We start from the raw sequence: 22,381 nt of genomic DNA on the forward strand, positions 1-22,381 counted from the left end.
GAGCTGAATTCGCAAAATTTAGAAAATCATATCTAAGCTTATAAGTCCAAGACAATTCCTGCTTTGCCTTTGATAGCTGAAACAAGCCTTTGAACATGCCTATCATGAGCAATATTGAACTCAGAAGTTCTCTCCCTAACCTGGCCATGTTTGCTTCAAAAGATGATGGTTTTTACAGAGGATTCAGGGTCCCTTACCTCCTATAATCTTCCATGTCATCAAAAGAAAATTAACAAGCGTTAAATGGGTATCTTACCTGTCTTGGTATAACGAATCACCCCAAAGGAAGGACCAGCGATATCTCACTAACAGTGGGCTACAATTAGTCATTGCCACATGGTGAACCATCTCTGTATCATTTAGGATGCAGCCAAAATCCACAGTGGTGGTTTCAAAATACAGATTTGGGAAGTTCACCTCTCCTCTCAAAGCCACGTAGTCCACATGTGGATGCTCCAAATACTGAATTGCAAGAATCTCCTCTGCAACACGTATGTACAAGTCCTTCTTGTAAGATGGTTCAAATCGGATTAACAATTCCAGCTTTTCATCAGCATCCAGTTTCACAGTCTGTTCAAAGAAAAGGAAAGTAAGAAGATTTGGAAATATCAAAGGCATTGGTAACAATCTCAGCAGTGCAACGTTTAAAAATAATGTTCTAATGAAAAGCATTGACCTGAAATGATAGCCCTAGCTCTGTTTCCAATCTCCTTAGTTTTCCAGTATTTGTCTGTCTTTTTTTATCTCTGACTTCCAGTGTCTGAAGTTTATTGCTTTGCAAAAGTACTACCAGGAACTCAGGGTGTTACTTACTATAAAGGGTCTTGAAACATTTAATTTAGACAAAACAGCACTGTAACAGGCCCTTTGGGCCCACGAGTCTGTGCCATGCAAATACCCCAACAACGCCCATATGTTTTGAAGGGTTAGAGGAAACTGAGGCACCTGGAAGAATCTCACGTAGACTCAGGGAGAACGTCCAAACTCCGTAACGACAGTGCCGGTTTCGAACCCGGGTCACTAGTTCTGTAATAGCATTGTGTTAACTACTATGCTAACCGTGCTTCCCAAACTGACCATTTGTCTTTGCAGTCTCTGCCTGATCTGCTGGCACCCTCCAGCTTCTCTCTGTTCACTTGAGATTCCAGCATCTGCAACTTTTTGTATTTCCCCTGACTCTGCATTATGCTGGTTAGAATGAGCAGTATGACTGAATAAACCCCTGTCTTATTTCACTCACTTATTAGCCAAATGTTACCATGGTATGGAAGCCCAAAGAGAGTCCCACTGCTATCTGAGCAGATTCTTTGTTAGCATAATGATCAGAAACACTCTCAAGTTATTTATAATTGGATCTTGTTAACTGCAGTGCAGCGTGGGCAACGGAATAGACTCAGATAACCTGCTGACAGTCAACATACAGGAACCGTAAGTACAATGGTTCAAAGACTGTAAGTGTCCAAAGCGGGGGGTGGGGGCATGGTAAGATGGCGTAGAATGAGGACCCCATCTCTCCTCAGCTGGACAGTTATTTATGGAGTGTCTGGCTGGGGAGAAAGATGGCTTCCCAGTTATTACTGAAGTCATCTGCCGCTGGTGGTTTTAACCGCACTTGGTTAACCGAGGTGGATACTGCTTTAGCAGTTTTTTTTTAATGGGGGAAGGGTTTTTTCTTTCGGGGGGGTTTAATAGGGGGTTGGTGGGAGTTTATATATATTTAGTTGTAGTTTGGAGCCTGAATTGTATTTTTATTTTTATGTTGTGTTTGATTTAATTCATTTGTAATGTCTAACTGAAATTTTGCAACTTTTAATTTTAAGGGTTTGAATAATCAAATTAAAAGAAAACAAGTATTAGCTTACATCAAGAAATAGAAAAAGGTACTGCTTTTCTACAAGAAACACATTTGACAGAAAAAGAACACTTAAAATTGAAAAGGGATTGGGTGGGTCAAGTTATTTCATCTTCTTTTAATTCTAAAGTGTGTGGAGTTGCTATTTTAATTCATAAAAAATTGTCTTTTACATTGGATTCAGTATCGGAAAAGAAGGGTTGGATGTTGATGGTAAATTGTAAATTTTCACTGAGTTATGGACTTTGTTAAATGTTTATGCTCCTAATGTAGATGATGAAAAATTTATAACTGAAGCTTTTTTTGGGATTAAATCAGGCTAATAACAATATATTGGTGGGAGGAGACTTTAATTGTTGTTTGGATCTTTTACTGGATAAATCTCCAAAATCGGTAAGAAAATTAAAGATGGCGGATCGCTTATTGGAGGTTATGAAGGATTTAAATTTGGTTGATATTTGGTGGAGGAGACATTCGACGGAGAAAGATTTTTCCTTTTATTCATTTAGAGATGAATCTTTTTCAAGAATAGATTTTTTTTTAGTGTTGGCTCATTTAAAAAGGAGAATAGTGTGGATTATAAAAGTCATACAGACCATTCATTTTTATTAATTTCATGTGCTTGCCCTGATGTGGTTCAAATTAGTTATAGATGGAGGTTTAATATTGCATTATTAAAACAGTCAGAATTTATTACATTTATTAGAGATCAAATTATTACTTTTTTACAGTTAAATGAAAATTCAGTGCTAAGTAATTTTGCATTATGGGATGCTTTGAAAGCATATTTAAGAGGCCAAATTATTAATTAAACCATTAAGATTAAGAAAAAAATATTTGGAAGAAGGGAATAAACTTGAGGAAGAGATAAAAAGTTTGGAGAAGAATTTGCAGAAGAAGGTTTCTGAAGATGAAAAGATACAGTTATCTCATTTGAAGATGCATTATAATACTTTACAAACATATCAATATCAAAAATTAATTCAAAGATCTAAGCAGCGGTATTATAAATTGGGAAAAAGGGCATACAAGGTTTTAGCTTGGCAGTTGAAAATGGAACAAGGAAGATGCATTATAATACTATGCAAACATATCAGTATGAATAATTACTTCAAAGATCTAAACAGCGGTATTATGAATTGGGGAAAAGGGCACACAAGGTTTTAACTTGGCAGTTGAAAATGGAACAAGCTTCTAGGACAATAAATGCTGTTAAAAAAGGTTTGAATGTTACATATAAACCTCAAGAAATTAATGATGAATTTTGTTCTTTTTATCAGGATTTATACAAGTCTGAGGTGGTATATGATGAGGATAGAGTAGAATCTTTTTTGGCAGGATTATATCTTTCTTCTTTGAATGGTTCTGAATCTCAAGAATTAGATTCTCCTTTTACAGATTTGGAAATTAAGTAAATGCTGCAAATGATGCTGAATGGGAAATCTCCGGAGAAGATGGATTTACGTTGGAATTTTATAAGGAATTTTATGATTTATTACTTCCGATATTCCATCGAGTATTAGAACAAGCAGTAGAAATGTCTTCTCTTCTAGAATCCTTTTCTAGGGCACTGATTATGGTTTTTCCAAAGAAAGATAGAGATCAATTAAAAATTGCTTCATATAGACCAATTTCTTTATTAAATGTTGATTATAAAATTGTAGCCAAAGTACTTGCAAATATTTACCAAAGTATTTACCAAAGTTAATTCAGGTAGATCAGGCAGGATTTATTCCAGGTCATTATTCAGCTGATAAGTTTGTTAAATTAATATTGTTAATCAATGCTTCAAGAGAACAAAATTATTTACCATTGGTAGTGGCTTTGGATGCAGAAAAGGTATTTGATCGTGTTGAATAGCATTTTTAATTTAAAGTGTTAGAACATTTTAAATTTGGTCCAGTTTTTATTAGATGAATTAAAGCTCTATATAATAACTCTTCAGCTAGAGTAGTGACAAATGGAATTATATCATCGTCATTTACTTTATCAAGATCAGCAAGACAGGCTTGTTTGTCCATTGTCTCCAGCTTTGTTTGCTTTGGTTAATGAACCTTTAGCTCAATTTATTAGACAAAATATTAATATTAAAGGTATTACTGTTTGGGATAATGAATATAAAATTAATTTATTTGCAGATGATGTATTAATTTATTTAACTGATCCTAAACAATCTTTAGTTTATTTGCAGAATTGTTTGCGATATTATGGAGAGATGTCTGGTTATAAAATTAATTGGGATAAGAGTGAATTATTACCTGTTTCAAAAGGTGATTATTTGGAGTGCAAGCAATTTTGTTGGTCTGAAAACATAAAGTATTTAGGAGTTGTAATAAATATGGATTATAATCAATTATATCAGTTGAATTACATACCTTCGTTAAGAAAAATTAAAGAAGATTTGGAAAGATTTACTATTAACCTTGATAGGAATGGTGAATTGCATTAAAATGAATGCATTTCCTCAAATACAACATCTTTTTCAGTTTATTCCTTGTTTTTTACCAAAATCATTTTTTAAGGAATTAAATTTGGCTGTTAGTTTATTTTTATGGAAGAGTAAATTATCTAGAGTTTCATTGCAAAAATTGACTTGGAAATATGCATTAGGAGGTCTTCAGTTACCTAATTTTGAAAATTATTATGAAGCAGCTCAATTGAAATGTATTAATCGAATGTTAGATAGGGAATAAACTCCTGTATGGGTTAGATTAGAATTAAGTCAACTTTTGGAAAGTGATGCAACTTCATTTATATATAGGTGGAGACCAGGTCTTTTGAAATCATTTACTGTTCCAATATTTCGACATTTAATTGATATTTGGTATAAAAGAGATTTTTTAATTGGAACTAAGGGTAAATTTCTGGTCGGACTCCAATATAGGGGTTGTATTTTCTATGGATAGTTATTATTTAAAGGAATGGGATTTAATAGGTATTAAAAGGGTTGAGGATTTTTTTGAGCGAGGAAATTTTCTTTTTTTTACTCAATTGGAAGGAAAATTTCATATCTCAACAAATTCAATATATGCTTATTATCAAATGCAAACTTTTTAAAGATAATTTAGAAAAAGAAATTAAACTTTCTAATTTGTTGAGATTTGAGAAATTAATTACAGAGTCTTTGAAAAAAGGATTTATTTCAGAATTGTATAGTTTATTACAGGAGAAGATGAAAAAACTTGATGTTTTTAGAATTAAAAGTAAATGGGATAAAGATTTACAACTTACTATATTGGAAGATGATTGGTTAAAGATATGTGAAAAAGCAGTTACCAAATTAATTAATGTAAGGTATAATTTGGTTAATTATAATTTTGTACATCAATTATATTTGACTCTGGAGAAGTTAAAAGGATATGGTTTTAGGGATTCAGATTTATGTTTTCGGTGTGGGGAACAAAAAGGTACTTTTTATATTCGGTATGGTTATGTGCGAAAGTGCAAAATTTTTGGTTAAAAGTTGAGCAATTTTTAGAAAGGGTGTATAATATTCAATTATTGCTTGACCCTTTGTTGTTTTTATTAGGGTTTATGATGAATTTAAAAGGATTGCATTTAGATAAATTTCAGATTGCTTTTATTCGCATAACTTTAGCTGTTGCGAAAAATTGTATTGCAGTAACATGGAAAGATGAAGTAGAAATTAGTATGTTAAAGTGGCATAATGAATTAAAATCTTATATTTCGCTAGAAAAAATAACATATAGATTACATGATAATTACTCTTTTTTTATTAAAATGTGGGACCCATATTTAAAATATTTGGGTCTTAATATATGTTAATTATATAAATATTAGTTCATAAAGATAGTCAAAATAACATAAGTTGTTTTAAGATATTTTAATCTTTGTACAGGCTCTCATAGTTGTAGAAATAGGATAGTTTTTTTTATTAAGGGGTTTGGTGGGTGTGGGTGGGGGTGGGCCATTTTGAGGGGTTATTTTAGGGGATTAGTCTATTGATTAAGATTATATCTATTTTACTAATTCACTTATGTAATAAGAAGGTTTATATATTGTCTGTACTTTTCTTTTTTAAACATAATAAAGTTTTTTTTAAAAAAGCAAGTGTCCAAAGCAGGGTGTAAACTTGAATGTCATCCTGTTCCCATGAAACTGCTACCCTTGCTCTTTTGAGTTGGTGGAGGGCACAAGATTCAGAGGTGTAAATCAAGGTTTGGTGAGATGATTCAATGCATCTTGTATTAATGCACGTGGTAGCCACTCTGCACTGGGACTTGGATACTTTGCCCCAGATGGTGTCAAGGGCACCACAGTTAGTCTCATGGTTAGCGCAATCCTGTATCAGCACCAGAATCTTGGGTTCAAATCCATTAACGTCTGTTCGCAGGACAGCCATTTTTATTGTAGTTTTAATGTGTGGGCTACGTGCTCAGGGAGGAGAGAAGGCTGACTGTGCAGGTGCGAGTGATGGCAACAGGGTTCGGGCACCAGGTTTAAAAAAGTAAGCTCCTTTCCACTTACTTTAATTGTGTGTGGAGGCAGTGAGAGATTAGTTGATTAGGGGTGCATTCAATTGAGACAATTAATTAGGGATAGAAAGCAATTGAGTTAACAGATAGAGAGTAATAAAAGAGGGACAGCTATTGGAGAGGGGCATTGAGGAATTCTCTCAGTGACTGAGGAAGAATGTCAGGGGCAGCACACATGTTCCTGATGACTATGCCTGCAAGAGGTGCATCCAGCTGCAGCTCCTGGGAGACTGAGTTAGGGAACTGGAACTGGATGAACTCAGGATCATTTGCGAAGCAGAGATTGTGATAGGGAAGCAGTGACCCCTAAGTGTTGGAAGGAAGACAGACTGTCAGGAGAGGCAAGGGGAAGTGGCATAGAGAGCAGGGTAGCCTTTTGGCCATTCCTGTTAACACTAGGCTTATCTTTTTGGATACTGTTGGCAGAGATGACCTACCAGTGAAAGTTGTAGTGGTTGGGTCTCTATTACTGGGACTGGACCCTCAGCTCAGAAGGGAAGAGAGGAATGCAATGGTGTTAGGGGATTTGATAGGGGGACAGACAAGAGGTCCTGTGGGAGAGATTGATCATCATGGATGGTTTGTTGCCTCTCTGGTTCCAGGGTCTGTGATATCTTGGATCGCATGCTCCTGATTCTCAGGTGTCCATCCACATGTAGGGACTAATAGTGTGGGCAGGAAGGGTGAGGAGGTCCTGATAGGAGAGTTTTGGGATTTTGAAGCAAAATCCAGGGTTGGGGTCTTAGGATTGCTACCTGTGCCATGTGCTAGTGAGGCAAAAAAACACAAAGATAACCCAGCTTAACACGTAGTTAAAGAGAATGGTGCAGGAGGGAGGGCTTCAGGTTTCTGGAGAAATGGGCTCTTCCAGGGAAGATGGGACCTGCAGGGAAGGTGGGACGATTTGCCCCTGTACTGAAAGGGAACTAACATCCTTGAGGAGGGGAAGGGGGAGCGGTTAAACAAAATTTGTAGAGGGAGGGGAACCAGAGTGTTAGAGCAGATAGTAAGGTGGAGGATGATGAGATTTGTGCAAGGATTGAATGTAAAGATAGGGTTGTTCAGGAAAGAAATGGTCTCAAATGCAAAGAGTATTGTTGGTAAGGCAGATGATCTTAGAGTGAGGATTATCACATGGGATTATGACATTATTACTATTAGTGAGACTTAGTTGCAGGAGAGGCAGGACTGGCAGCTCATTGTTCCAGGGTTCTGTATTTCAGTCGGTATAGAGGACAAGGGAGGAGAGGAGGTGGCGTGGCATTGCTAGTCATGGAAAATATCACAGCTGTGCATAGACAGGACAGCACTGAGGACTCGTCTACAGAGGCCATATGGGTGGAGCTGAGGAATGGAAAAAGCATAAGCACACTAATACGGCTCTATTACAGACCACCCAATAGTCTGAGAGAATTGGAGCAGCAAAACTGTAGGGAGATAGCAGAAACAAAGATGTGATAGTAGGAGATTTTCACTTTCCGCACACAGACTGGGACTCTCAAGTGGTAAAAGCACTGGATGGGTTGAAGATTGTCAAATGTGTACAGGAAAGTTTTCTACCTCAATATGTAGAGGGACCAACAAAAGAAGATGCAATACTTGATCTTCTTTTAGGGAACCAGGCAGGTCAGGTGGTAGAAGTATGTGTAGGTGAGCATTTTGCGTCCAGTGTCCATAATATTATTAGTTTCAATTACGGAGGACAGGTCTGATCCTTGAGTTGCGGTTCTGAATTGGAGAAAAGGACAATTTTGAGGAAATGAGAAAGGATCTCAGAAGTGTCAATTGGAATGTTATTTTCTGGCAAGGATGCATCCAGCAGGTGGAAGGCCTTCAAGGATGAAATTTTGAGAGTGCAGAGATTGCATGTTCCTACAAAGAATAAAAGCAAAGTTAACAGACATAGGGAATCTTGGTTTTCAAGGGATATTGGAGAGCTGGTTAAGAAAAGGAGGAGGCTGTATATGTGGTATAGACAACAGCAAATGAGCTACTTGGAAAATATAGAAAATGTAAGAGAATGCTTAAGAAGGAAATTAGAAAGGCAAAAAGAAGACATGAAGGTTCTTTGGCAGATAATGTGAAGGAAAATCCAAAGGGTTTCTATGAGTATATTAAAAGTAATAGGATAGTAAGGGATTAAATTGGACCCCTAGACTATGTGGAGCCTCACAAAATGGGGGAGATCTTGAACAATATTTTTTCATTGGTATTTACGCAGGAAACTGGCATAGTGAACAAGAATAGAAAGGAAACAAATAGAAGAGTCATGGAACATATGGAGTTTAAGGAGGAGGAAGTGCTTGCTGCCTTGCAACAAATAAAGGTAGACAAATCCCCTGGACCGGATATGATATTTCCATGCACCTTGAGGGAGACAAGTATTGAAATTGCAGGGCCCCTGGTGCATATATTCAAAATGTCTTTAGTTATGGGGGAGGTGTCGGAGGATTGAAGGGTGGCCCATGTTGCCCTGCTGTTTAAGAGCAATTATAGCCCAGTGAGCCTGATGTCAGTAGTATGTAAATTATTTGAAGGATTTCTGAGAGATAGGATATATAGATATTTGGACCATCATCAGCTGATTAAGGAAAGTCAACATGGATTTATGCATGGTTGGTCGTGTTTAATAAATCTTGTCAAATTTTTTGAAAAAGTTAGAAAGGTTGATGAGGGAAAGTCTGTGGATGTTGTTTATATGGACTTTAGTAAGGCCTTTGATAAGGTTCCACATGAGAGGTTGGTTCAGAGGGTTAGGATACTGGATTTGAAGTTGGCTGAGTGGAAGAAAAAAGTGGTAGTGGATGGTTGATTCTCAGACTGGAGGTCTGTGTTGAGTGGTGTGCCTCAGGGATCTGTGTTGGGACCATTATCGTTTATTTTCTATATAATGTGGTGAATTGGATCAGCAAGCTTGCTGATGACACAAAGATAGGAGGCATAGTGGACTGTGAGGATAATTTTCAAATCTTGCAGAGGGATCTGGACCAGCTGGGAAATTGAGCCAGTAAATGGTTGTTGGAATTTAATGCAGGTAAGTGAGGTGTGCTGCACTTTGGAAGAGCGAAGGAGGGTAGGATGTACACAGTAGGCCATTGAGGAGTGCGCAGGAGCAAGGAGATCTGGGAATACAGATCTATTGTTCCCTGATCGTGGCATCACAAGTGGTCAGGGTTGTAAGAAAGCTTTTGGCATCCTAGCCTTTATAAATCAAAGTATTGAGTAAAAAAGTTGGAATGCTATGTTGAAGTTATTGAAGTCATTGGTGAGGCCACATTTAGAATATTGTGTGCAGTTCTGGTCACCCAGCAGCAAGAAATATCAGTAAGATTGAAAGAGTGTAGAGAAGATTCACTAAGATGCTGCCGGGTCTTCAGGAGTTCAGTTACTGGGAAAGATTAAACAAGTTAGGACTATACTTCTTGGAATGAAGAAAAATGAGGGGAGACTTGATAGAGGTTTATAGGATTATGAGGGGTATAGACAGAGTAAATGTGAGTAGGATGTTTCCACTTAGATTAGGGGAGATAAATATTCAGTGGTAGATGTGAGGAATGAGCTACCATCTGATGTAGTGAATGCAGATTCAATTTTGACTTTTAAAAATAAATTGGATCAATACATGGATAGAAGTGGACTGGAGGGTTACGGAATGAGAGTAGGCCAGTGGGACTAGCTAGTTTTATTAGTTGGTGCAGGTCAGAATGGTCCAATGGCTTGTTTTTCTGTGCTGTATTGTTCTATGTTCCCTATAACTTGTGTGGGTTTTCTTAGGGTGCTCCGGTCACCAACCACACCCCCCCCCCCCCACAACCACCTTCCAAAACATTCAGGGCTGGTAGATTATTTGGGTCTAATTGGGCAGAATGGCCTTCTACAATGCTGCATCATTTAAAATAAAATTTAAAAGGAAAATTCTCAAGTGTTGTTGAACCTCCACTCATCCAAGCAAGGGAAAAGAGTTCCAATTCACTTCTGTTTTTTAATTGGTTTTTAATTAGCAAAGCTTCAGAGGGTCAATTGCTGCAAAAATGGCCAGCCTCTACTCATGTAGGCAAAATGTACATGGCCAGTCCAGTTTAGCTTCTAATTAAGTGAAACCCTATCCTTAAATATTTACTGGTGGCAATGTTGGTCTCCACTTGTTGGAGACGGTAATTTCCTGGTAGTTATCTGGTACAAGAGTTCTTTTCTCTTAGCTTTCAGACACAAATAAAGTGACTTCACTTTGTGGCTTCTGATGTGGCTGACAAAGCCAGGTAGAATGCACCACACAGACCCTTCCATAGTTGGAGGGAAAAGGTGACTGGGTAGTGTCGAAGATGTTTTATTCCTTTTGCCCCCTTTGCTGGATTTCCAAGAGCTTTCCAAGATTCTCAAAGCGCTCAGTCCTTTCCTGGATATCCTTTCTCTGATTGGCCAGGGATTTCTCCAGCTCAGATGGAATGTTACATTTCTTAGGGTCTTTGAGAACCAGTTCTGCTGCCCTGGTCATTTAGAGCTTGAAGTAGATCGTGTTACAGGAGCCTGGGTTCTGTAGTCTCATCAGTGGCACACAAAGTGACACTGAATCTGCACAGTTGTTTCATAACCCTGTGGTGCCATAGGTATGGGCTGATCCCAACAACTTGCTGGTAAATTGAGAGGATGCTGCAAATTACCATCAAAGTAGGTTAAAGAAAAGACATGGTGGGAGGTTTCAACCACTTGCCAGAGAGAGGCAGGGAGAAGTGAGAGAAAGCCACACATTACTTCAACAGCAGACATATGCTGGTAAGTCACTGAAGGGATGTAAAATCTCCTATCATGCTAGGCAGTTGCTGGGTGAAAATCTGGTCTCTTACTGCAACAAATCAGCAACTTCTACAAATGCTGAAAATGTGAGGTAGCAGTGGAAACCATACAACATCTACAGAGAAGAACAGAGCTGAGGACACAATGGCACTGGAGAAACTTAACACAACATGTAGCATCCACAGAAAGTAAGACAGTCGATGTTTCTAGCCTGAGTCCTTCATCAGGAGAGCCCTGAAGTTCTAACATCTTTAATTCCATACAGCAACATTTTCAACTTCTCCAATTTTCATTAACCCACTCCTATGGTATCCCATACCTCTGTCTCCCTTCTTCCAGTTCCAACTCTCTTCAAATGAACGATTAATGTTTCAGATCAATAATCTGCCAGCAGAATATGTTCCTAAAAAAGCCCGAAGACCTTCTATTTCTCTTTCTACGGACCTCATAGTGAATCAGCTGAAAAGCACTTACAAAATAGAAATATCAGTATATATACCATGGAAATTGATTGTATGGTAAGGTTTATTTCTGCACGATAAAACTACAAAGGCCCATTCTCTATGATGCACACTGTGATTTTGTGTGTCACTCCAGAAATTCATCCAGGCATTTCAACCCATGAACCTCCTTTCAGAACACTGTAGGTAAATTGGACACCATTATTCCAATGTGTGGCTATTGTCCTTTATTCCTAGAACAACATTGTTTTAAGAGCATTGCATCTGTCCTTATTCTGGCCTCCCTGCCAACCAATGCCTTGTTCTCCTTCTCTCCAGTTCTTGTAGCTCTAGTATTTATCTCCCCTTTTCTTTCTTTGGCTTGGCTTCGCGGACGAAGATTTATGGAGGGGGTAAAAGTCCACGTCAGCTGCAGGCTCGTTTGTGGCTGACAAGTCCGATGCGGGACAGGCAGACACGGTTGCAGCGGCTGCAGGGGAAAATTGGTTGGTTGGGGTTGGGTGTTGGGTTTTTCCTCCTTGCCTTTTGTCAGTGAGGTGGGCTCTGCGGTCTTCTTCAAAGGAGGTTGCTGCCCGCCAAACTGTGAGGCGCCAAGATGCACGGTTTGAGTGGAAACATCCTACTCACATTTACTCTGTCTATACCCCTCATAATCTCCCTGACACTCTACCCCTTCTACAGCCCTGGCCCTTATTTCCCCCAGTGGCCACTGGACCTAGCCCTCATCTCCCAGATCCATGATTGTGAATGCCACAAATCCCAAGTCAAGATCTCTTGAAAATAAAAGCCTCTCCCATCACTGATCCTGATCCAAGTCCTGATCAGACCTCTGATAAGCAAGTGTCATGACCCTTGACACCCATTTCCCCAGCCCTCATCAAGTTTGAAAATCTGCCCACTCTTGTCCACCCCACATCACCCAGCCTCCAGTTTGCAAGTGCAGGCTCATAATCAAAACATTGCTTTGTCCCTCACTCAGCCAACAACCACACAATGAATCTTAATTTCACACCATAAATCCCAGGCCTCTGTCTGAATACCTAGCTGTGTTGCAAACAGCAAACTGCTGGAGGAACTCAGCGGGTCAAGCAGCATATGTGGAGGGAGATAAATGGGTGACTTTTTGGGTCAATATCCCATATTAGGAATGTGCAGAGGGAAAATAGGGGTGAGGTGTTTAGACAGGGGCTGGTTGGTGACGGGTGGATCCAATTGATGTGGGGAATGATGGGCAGATGAAGTCAGGTGGGGGCGGGAAAGCAGGGATTAAGAGACAGAGGCTGGTGGTTCATGCTTTTTAGTCAAATAGTGTTCACCTTTCTACCATCAGAAGCTGCGATGTGAAACAGTAAACGTGCTTTACCTTTGAAGCGATCAATGCCTCTTCATTCCATTTCTCTATGATTGTGAATGGTCCTTTCATGCTGAGATTCAACGTCAGAGGTAACGGAGAGATGTTCTTCAAAGCAAGTGGCTTGTATTGAGGAACCAGCACCTCATGCAGGGGCTACAAGGATCAAGACAGAGTCAGTGATGTGGCTTACAGATGGTCAATGTACAGTATGTGCAACTTAGTCTGTTTCTAAGTTGTAGGCAGATTGTGGAGGGTTATGTGACTTCTGTCTGGAACCTGGTGGGAATGTGGACTGCGAAGGGTCACACGACCTCTGTCTGGAACCTAGTGGGAAGTCGTATCACCTGCCAATCAAGGTTGGGCGCTGCCCACCCATTAGTGCACACCTAATCACTTACTGAATACCTGGGCCGGACTCCCCAGCTTACTACATTTTAAAAGCTTACCATGTGCCCATTTAAAAGCCCATTCTCTTTGCTCCTTGGCCTTGAGTAGGAAGGCTGCTCTCTGCCAAGTTGCAAACTGTGTACATCGCCAGAAGAGTCATGGCTAGGTGGACCATAGTATTGCGTGGGAATACTTAGCATTGAGCTGCACCCTGTTAATCGGAATGTGTGTTTAAGTCCCTGTCTTGTAAGAGTGTGCTAGTTACTGAATATCACTGCATGCATGTAATAAAGTGAGAGAGTGTAGGCAGCTACTGGTATCAGATATCATCGTATCCGATGTGAATGCCTGTATTGTTTTGATATCAAGAGTTGTTCTGGTGTCTTACCCGTTATGATGACCCCATGTGTACAATAATGGTCATCCTTTGTTTGGTAGCCCGTGTCTGGACTCGCTTCTCCGTGAACCCACCGAACTTGATTTAAATCTTGCGTAACGTGAGTTAAGTAACATTTTGGTTTTAAAATAATCATCCTGTAGCAGCAGCAACACTGCTAACTGAAGGATCGCACAACCAGATGGGTTGAGTTCAGTGAGCAAAACTGATTTATTGCAGGCTGCCTGACTAGTCTTATACTCCCAGATGTAATGGAGGATTTAGACCAGCTTATGCAAGAAGGGATGCAGTTGCATCAGAAGATATAATCTAAATTCCACCATGGGGACCAGGATGCAGTTGAATAGGAAGACGTTATCTAAATTTACACTATGGGGTCCAGGGATGCATATGAATCAGTGGACATTATCCAACTTCCAACATGAGGCCAAGAGATACAGTTGTCTTTTGTTGGTCGCAGACTGTCAGGAGACCTTGAAGATAATTAAATCATTTGTTCAAAGAGATAAGATCTGAAGTAAACAACTTTTGGGTAATATAAGCCATGGTCCCACTGCTGAAGTTTGAGACTCTCCAAGAGGTGGCAACATCTCTCAGCAAGAAGAAGAACTTCAAGAGTCCAGCTAACGTCCCAGTCAAGGGAGGTAGAGAAGCTGCTACCGGCGCCCCGACAACCTATTACAAGTGTGCAGTCATTGCCTCGCTTTGGCAGTTGGGACCAGTCCAGGCGTTGATAAGTATAATTGGGAAGGGCTTGCATATTGTAGTGTGAATTCAGCTTTAGATTTAGTAATAAAGCCTTGTATAAACTGAACTCCTCTCGGTGTGTATGTGTCTATTTTGTTTGGTAGCTCAAACACTGTGACCAATCTAAAACGAACAAAATGAGAGGTATAAGTTTACCCAAAACACCAGCCCGGACCTGGCTGAGAACCACGCTGGGGGGGGGGGGCCCAATGTCATTGGGGCATCATGTGGGTTGCCAAGCGCGGGCTTCTGATCCTGGTGCTAAGGTCGGGAAGAAACCCCTGATGGTGCCATTTTGGCCGGCTGCCCCACCGCGTGCGTGACAAGCGGGGCCGGTTCGCCTGCCTAATGGGGTACCGCCACATAGCCCCTGCACCCCAGAACTGGCGCCATGTCCTTTTTTGCCGGGTGGCCTCTCTTCTGGGTTGGGCCACAACTACTGGCTCAGTGGGGTCGGGGTGGGCTGGCTTTAACTTGTCCACCATAAACAGTTCCCTCTTATCCACGATGTCCAGTGTGAAAGTGGATCCTGAATGCTGCATGACTTTGTACGGCCCTTTGTATGGTCTTTGTAGAGGTGCTGTGGATGGGACCCACCTGATAAAAACGTACTCTGCGGAGTACAACTCGCTGGGAATGTAAGAGGCCCGTGTGCCATGTCTGGGCAGGCTAGCGTTGCACCGTAGACCAGCTCGGCTGAGGACACCTGTAGGTCTTCTTTGGGTGTCGAGCAGATGCCCAGGAGCACCCAAGTCAGCTCGTCCACACAGTCAGGGCCAGTGAGCCGGGCCATAAGTGCTGACTTAAGGTGGCAGTGCAATTGCTCGACTAGCCCATTGGCTTGTGGGTGATAGGCTGTGGTGTGATGCAGCTCAATCCCCTGCCTGTTGGCGAGCTGTGCCCAGAGAGCAGAGGTGAACTGGGCACCCCGATCACTGGTGAAGTGGTTCAGGACACCGAACTGGGCAACCCAACCGTTCAAAAGCGCTCGGGAGCAAGAGTCCGTGGAGGCATCTGGCATCGGGATTGCCTTGGGCCAATGAGTGGTGCAGTCTACCACTGTGAAAAGGTAACGGTTACCTCAGGAACCGGGTAAGGATCTGACGATATCCACATGTATGTGGTTGAACCGTTCCTGGACATGTTCGAAATCTTGTATGGACGCTCTGGTGTGCCTGTGTACCTTGGAAAGCTGGCAATGGATGCAGGTTCTGGCCCAGTCCACAATCTGCTTCTGAAGCCTATGCCAGATGAAACGTTCTGCCACCATACGGATCGTGGACCTGATGGAAGGGTGGGAAAGGTCATGGATATGGTGGAAGACTTGCCTGCACCAGTGCTGGGTGAACCACTGGTCAAAGGGTGCCCATGGAGACATCGCACAGGACGGTGCCCTCACTGTGAGGAGCCGGGAGGACCTGGAACCGCAGGCCCATGATGGCAGTCCTGAAGGCCCACATCTCCTCGACGGACTTCTGGTCCCGGGCGAGCTGGTCAAAGTCGAGGCTGGGTGTCAGCGCACAAATGGCTGGTCGTGAGAGTGCATCGGTGACCACGTTATCTTTCCCCGCCTTGTGCTGAATGTCGCTGGTGAACTCCGACACGAAGGAGAGTGATGCTGTTGGCGGGCCGACCAGGGATCTCTTGCCATAGTGAGCGCCTGAGTGAGGGGTTTGTGGTCGGTAAAAATAGTGAAAGGCCTCCCCTCCATGAAATAGCGGATACACGCCCAGCAACTCACGAACAAAAGCACTCTGGCGGGTGAAGAAGTTGGCTAAGGAATACCGAAGGAGCTACACCTGCCGCTACGAATTCCACTGTCCATTCACTTGCTACTCCAGGATGGCGTCGACGACCGTGGCAGAGGCATCGATGGAGAGCACCATATGCAGGTCGGTGCATGGATGAATGACCAGAATAGCCTTCTTGAGGGCATCTTTCATGGCCTCTGGAGTCTGGCGAGTGTCTTGTCTTTGGCACGATGAGGGTGAAGAGTGCGCAGTGCCTGGAATGAAGCGGTTATAGAAATTGACCATACCCGCAAACTCCTGTAGCCCCTTGAGGTTTTCCAGGCATGGGAACTCCCTGACTGCAGTGACCTTCGTAGCGGCAGGTGTAGCTCCTTCGGCCATGATGGTATGGCCCAGGAACTGCATAGACTATTTAACGAACTGGCATTTAGCCGGATTGATCGTTAGACCAAAGTTGGCCAGGCAGGAGAAAAGGGTGCACAGGTGAGACTTCTGTTGTGCCTGGTCTCTGCTGGCGACAAGGATGTTGTCCAGGTAAATGAATACAAAATTGAAATCCCTGCCCACTGTGTCCATAAGGCGCCAGAAGGTCTGGGCAGCATTCTTGAGCCCAAACACCATGCGTAGGAACTCGAACAAGCCGAAGGGGGTGATGATGGCTGTTTTGGGTATGTCCTTGGGGTGCACCAGGATTTGGTGATACCCACGCACCAGGTCGACCTTGGAGAATACCCTCACGCCATGCAGGTTGGCCGTAAAGTCCTGGATGTGAGGGATCGGGTAACGGTCAGGTACTGTGGCGTCATTAAGCCATCGATAATCTCCACATGGGTGCCAGCCGCCGGAGGCTTTCGGGACCAGGTGGAGTGGTGAGGCCTAATGACTGTCAGAGTGTCCAATAATCCCCAGCTCCTACAGATGCTGGAACTCTTCCTTCGCTATCTGGAGCTTATCCGGTGGGAGCGGCGGGCCTTGGGTGGGGATGTAATGAAACACCCCGTGGCGTGGTGAAGCGGCGGAGAACTGCAACTTGAGGAGGGACAGGAACTCGTCCAGGATACGCTGGAACTTGTCCTTGGGCATGCTGACCATGGCCATCTGCGGCTGCACTGTGCGGGAGGCATTGAGGCGAACAGATTGGAAGGAACGGGCATCTACCAGTTGCCTACCTCGAATGTTGACCAGGAGTCCGTGGGCAAGGAGGAAGTCGACACCCAGGATTGCGATCGGGAAGGATGAAACAGTGAACCTCCACAAGAACTTCTGCTGATCGATCTGGAAGTGGACGGTCTTGTCTCCATACATTCGGATCTCTGTCAAATTGGCTGCACAGAGGGGAGGTCCTCGAGGCCAGTTCTGGCACTCAATAGCTGTGGCTGGGATGAAGCTGATCTGGGCCCCGGTGTCGATGAGGAAGCGTCGGCCGCTGACTGAATCCCGCAGGTTGAGAAGGCTGTGTTCTTGGCCAGCCGCCGCAGCCATTAACAGTAGCCATTCCCTGGAATGAGCAGGGCTGACGATACTTCTGAGCCTTGGATCCGCAGCGCTGGTGGAAGAAGCAGAGACCTGAAGTGGATGGCTTGCTTCTGGATATGCTCTTTGAGGCCCCAGCTGGAGCCAGGTGTTCCACCGCAGTGCTAGAAGAAGGCTTGGCATGGTCATGCCCATGATTCGTAACCTGCTGGACTGCTGAGCCCTCCAGGAATCGCTCGAGCCATAGCTCCTGAGACTTTTAAGCAACCTTCATAGGGTTGACAAAGTTATCCTGGGACAGTAACGGCCGGATATCTTCAAGCAGATGGTTGATGAAGATCCACTCGAAGAGTGGGCAGTTTGTGTGATCGCCCATGAGCGCAATCATCTCGTCCATCAACTCGATTCGAGTTCTGTCACCCAAGGCATCAGGGCGCAGCATCCGAGTGGCACACTGGGGCCTGGAGAGGCAAAGGGAACTGGTGAGCACCCACTTGATGGTCCCGTAATTATCTTCTGTGGGTGGATGCTGAACAAACTGCAGCACTCGTTTGGTGGTGGCCTGGTCCATGGCGGTGACCACATAGTAAAAATTGGTCAAATCCAATGAAATCTGGCAGAAGTGAAAAAAATATGCAGGCAGCTGTAATATTTTTACAGGAAACTCATCTCAAAAATCAAGAACATATAAAGTTAAAGAGAGGGTGAGTGGGCCAGGTGATGTCCTCCTTTAGTTTCAGAGCCAGGGAGTGGCTATCCTGATGCAGAAGAATGTTCCAGTGGTAGTCTGAGGTGTAGTCACCGATCTAGCCAGGAGATTTGTGATAATGAATTGCCAAATATACTCATTATCATGGACAGTTATGAATATATACACCCCAAATTCTGATGAACAATTTATACAAGACAAATCTTTGAAGTCAACAGAGTATTGCAGGAATATCTTGGTTTGAGGGGATTTAAATTTTTATCTGGATCTGGTCATGGACAACTCAGCAAAGAAAGTAATGAGGGCCAAGGCAGCTAACTCTCCCTTGACCTTTATGAAAGAGTTGAATTTATTAGACATCTGGAGAAGGCAGAATCTGACTAAAATCCTTTTACTCAAGGCAACATGATTCCTACACCAGAATTGATTTTTGTTTGGCATCAGCCCAATTGGAGAGTAGGATAGTGGAGACTGAGTACACAGTTCAATTGCCATTGAACTTCTCACCCTTGACTCTGTCCATCATAATGCCAGATATGCAGGCTATGGCATATAGATAATGCCTAAACTCATCATTGTTGGGAAAACTGGAATTTTGTTGCTTTGTAACTCAGAAAGAATTGTTCTGTGAGACCAACTGCCCCTCTACTCTCGATAACATGGAACAAATTGAAGTCTTATTTAAGGGATATACAAAATATATTAAAAAGGAGCACATGAAGGAGATCAAAACTTTGGAACAGGAAATACCCAGTTGGAAAAAGACTAAAAAGTGGGATCAGAAGAAAAATACAGGAACATAATTAATATAAAGCTCAAGTATAATACCCTGCAAACATACAAGAGAGAAAAGTTGATCTTAATGTAAAAAGTATTACAGCAGAGGGAGAGGGCCCATAAAGGAAGGTGAGGGTGGAAGAGGTCTCTAGAACAATCAACATGATCCAAACAGGGGGAGGCAAGGTTTCTCATAAACCAAAGGAAAATAAATGAAATATTTAGAAATTTCTATAAAGAGTTTCTATAAATCAGAGTTGGGGGGGGGGGGAAATCCCACTAAAATAGATGATTTCTTGTTTACATTGGAACTACCAAATTTGGATCAGGAAGATCGAGAGGGGCAGAATGCCCTCTTCTCTAGAGAGGCGATCAAAAAAACCTTGGGCTCATTGCAGGCTAACAAATCACCAGGGCAGGATGGTTTCCTTGTGGAATTTTATAAAGAGTTCAAAAATCTCTTAATGCCCCTTCTTATGTAGGTGGTGGATCAGGCAGTGGAGACACATACATTTCCAATGTCTTTCTCAACAGCAATCATCATGATGATCCCAAAAAACAACTGGGACCTATCTCGTTATTGAATGTAGATTATAAAATCGTAGCAAAAGCATTTGCCGATAGGTTGGTGGTATATTTGCTGAAATTAATGAATCCAAATCAAGCTGGATTTGTAGAAAAGAGGAAATCAGCATAGGTAGAATGTTTAATATAAACATCTGGCAGTCAGGGGCAGACCAGATGTGACCCGTAGCTCCGGAGTGGGACTGGAGAAATTTGGACTGGAACAAACATTTATTAATTGGATTCGTACACTTTACCATAAACCCCAAGCTAAAATTATTACACACCAGCAGATGTCTCCAGTGTGTCCATTGAATAGGTCCAGTAGGCAGGACTCTGTCATACTGGTCATTGACTGAAGCCATTTGAAGGGATCTAGACATAAAGACTTTTAAGGTGGGCCAGGTGGGACACAAAATCAATTTATTTGTTGATGATGTTAGTATATTTGACAGACCTGGGGGGAGAGGGGATTGTTGGCCAGGCTGAGGACCACACTGGAAGATACCCAGAGGTCTCTGGGTATAGGGTAAATCTGGACAAGAGCCGAGATCACGTCTTTGATGAAGGGGGATTATAGACAATACCAATAGGGAAATCAATTCAAATGGCCACAAGAAAGCATTTATCTGGGGATAAATGTAGATAAGGATTTGTACAATTTATACAAACTCATTATCTCCCTTTGCTCTGGAAGTTTGAGGAGGACCTAAGTTGATGGAGAACTCTGCCCATAACTTTGGTGGGCAGAGTAAACTATGTTAAAATGAAGGTGATGCCAAGACTAGAATATCTATTTCAGTTGTTACCCATTCTGTTGCCCCGGGGCTTTTTTAAGATGCTCAATGGATGAGTCAGAAAGTTCCTATGGAATGATAAAGTGGTTAAAATTTCCATAGAAAAGTTGATGGGATTATAAATTGGAGGAATTTAAAATTGACAGATTTTTAAAAAAATTACTGCGTGGCCCACGTGAGGGTTTATCATCTCACTCTTTGAGGATGGGATTTACGCCCCCCCCTCTTCCTGGACACAAATTGGACATGTGGTAGGTGAAAAGATGGCAGGCGAATTCATATACAAGTGGAACACCAAATAATTCTCAAAGGAAACAAATAACCCCATATTAAACCATGTACTTCAGCCATGGAAAAGAATAAATCAACGTATTGGATTGAAGGTGGGGATATCTCCCAAAACACCCTTTACCGAGAACAACTTGATACACATGACTCTGGACAATAAGATCCTGGACAGCTAGTGCCAGAAGGGATCAAGTATATTGAGGATTATTACAAGTGAGGGCAGCTCATGTCATTCAACAATTGAGAAATTAATACGATTTGTCGAATAGAACATTCTTTTGCTATCTGCAACCAAGATTTGTTTTGAAGGACGAATTGAGATCATCTATGGTCCTGTCCATGTGTTGACATGGAGATTCTAATTCGAAGGGGGAATGTGCACAAGTTGATTTCTATTATGTATTTCATATTCCAAAGTGAGAGCCCGAAGACGGGCTTACGCAGATTGAAGGAAAGGTGAGAGTCGAACTTGGGGACAACAATCCATGAGTGGTGTTGGTCAGACCTGTGTCTGGACAGCATATCAGCAGTTATTAATGCTAGATACAGGTTGGTGCAATATAATTTCTTGCTTCCACTGTACCTCACACTGATTAAATAAATATTCAAAAAAAACTGTACCTCACACCACAAAAATTACATAAATCTAAATCAGAAATTTCAGAAATGTGTTTAGATGTGGTGTGGAGACTGGAACCAATATCCATTTAACCTGGCTGTTTACAAAGGTGAAATCCTTTTGAAAGGACCTGGGGGACATTCTGAAAAAAAATTACAAAGGTGGATTTTCCACAGGATCTGGAATTGTACCTTCTAGAGAACATCATGAACGTGAGTTTTAAACTGTCGAAATACCAAACTCAGCTTGTGAAGGCTGCCTTGTCAGTAGTTAGAAAGTGCATAGCGGTCACGTGGAAGTCCGACTCCCAACTAAATATTACACGATTGTATATGGAAATGCAGAGTTAGATTCCCCTGGAGAAAACCAAGTATAATTTAAGGAAGAAATATGACACATTCATTAGAGTGTGGCAACCTTATCTGAAGTAATTGGTTTGGAGATAAGACTACTCTCCCCCCACCCCCTTCCCCGCTTCAGAACAAGGGTACTGAAACAATCCTTACAAACAGGGAAACAATTAGCATCAATGAAGTGGGATGTGGCGCAGAGGATGTGCTCTTTTAGTTGTTTTTCAATTTTTAATTTCTTACCTTGGTCACCTTGGTTGGTTTTTCCTAGGCTTTTGTGTTTTTTTGTCTCTGTATAGGTTCTATGACTTTATTTTCAGTTGTATTGGGGGGTTGAGAGAGGGGGTGTTGGGGATAAAAATGGACTCTGTATGTCATTTTGGTGTTGAAAGTGATTGTATCATTTGTTTAAATTTATATGAGTTTTGAAAATCAAAAATAAAATATCAACAAAAGAAGATCACTGTTTTGGAACCGATACGACTGTTTGTATTTCACTCATCTAAATTTCTCCCTGTTTTTGAGCTCTGTGAAACAACTATAGGCAGTTAATTTTTTTTTCACT

At 41.9% G+C, this 22,381-nt stretch overlaps 1 protein-coding gene across 1 annotated transcript in view; it reads right to left on the reverse strand.

Moving 5' to 3' along the window:
- Nucleotides 1–22,381, reverse strand: part of hydin (HYDIN axonemal central pair apparatus protein) — a 1,560,590-nt gene that overhangs the window by 1,110,516 nt on the left and 427,693 nt on the right. The window contains exons 22-23 of the mRNA XM_069900939.1: nucleotides 12,967–13,110; nucleotides 257–570 (exon numbers count right to left, since the gene is read on the reverse strand). Coding sequence (XP_069757040.1) covers nucleotides 257–570; nucleotides 12,967–13,110 — 458 coding nt within the window. The remainder of the gene's footprint in view (nucleotides 1–256; nucleotides 571–12,966; nucleotides 13,111–22,381) is intronic.

The sequence above is a fragment of the Narcine bancroftii genome, chromosome 10, assembly GCF_036971445.1.
Source record: "Narcine bancroftii isolate sNarBan1 chromosome 10, sNarBan1.hap1, whole genome shotgun sequence".
Classification (NCBI taxonomy): domain Eukaryota; kingdom Metazoa; phylum Chordata; class Chondrichthyes; order Torpediniformes; family Narcinidae; genus Narcine; species Narcine bancroftii.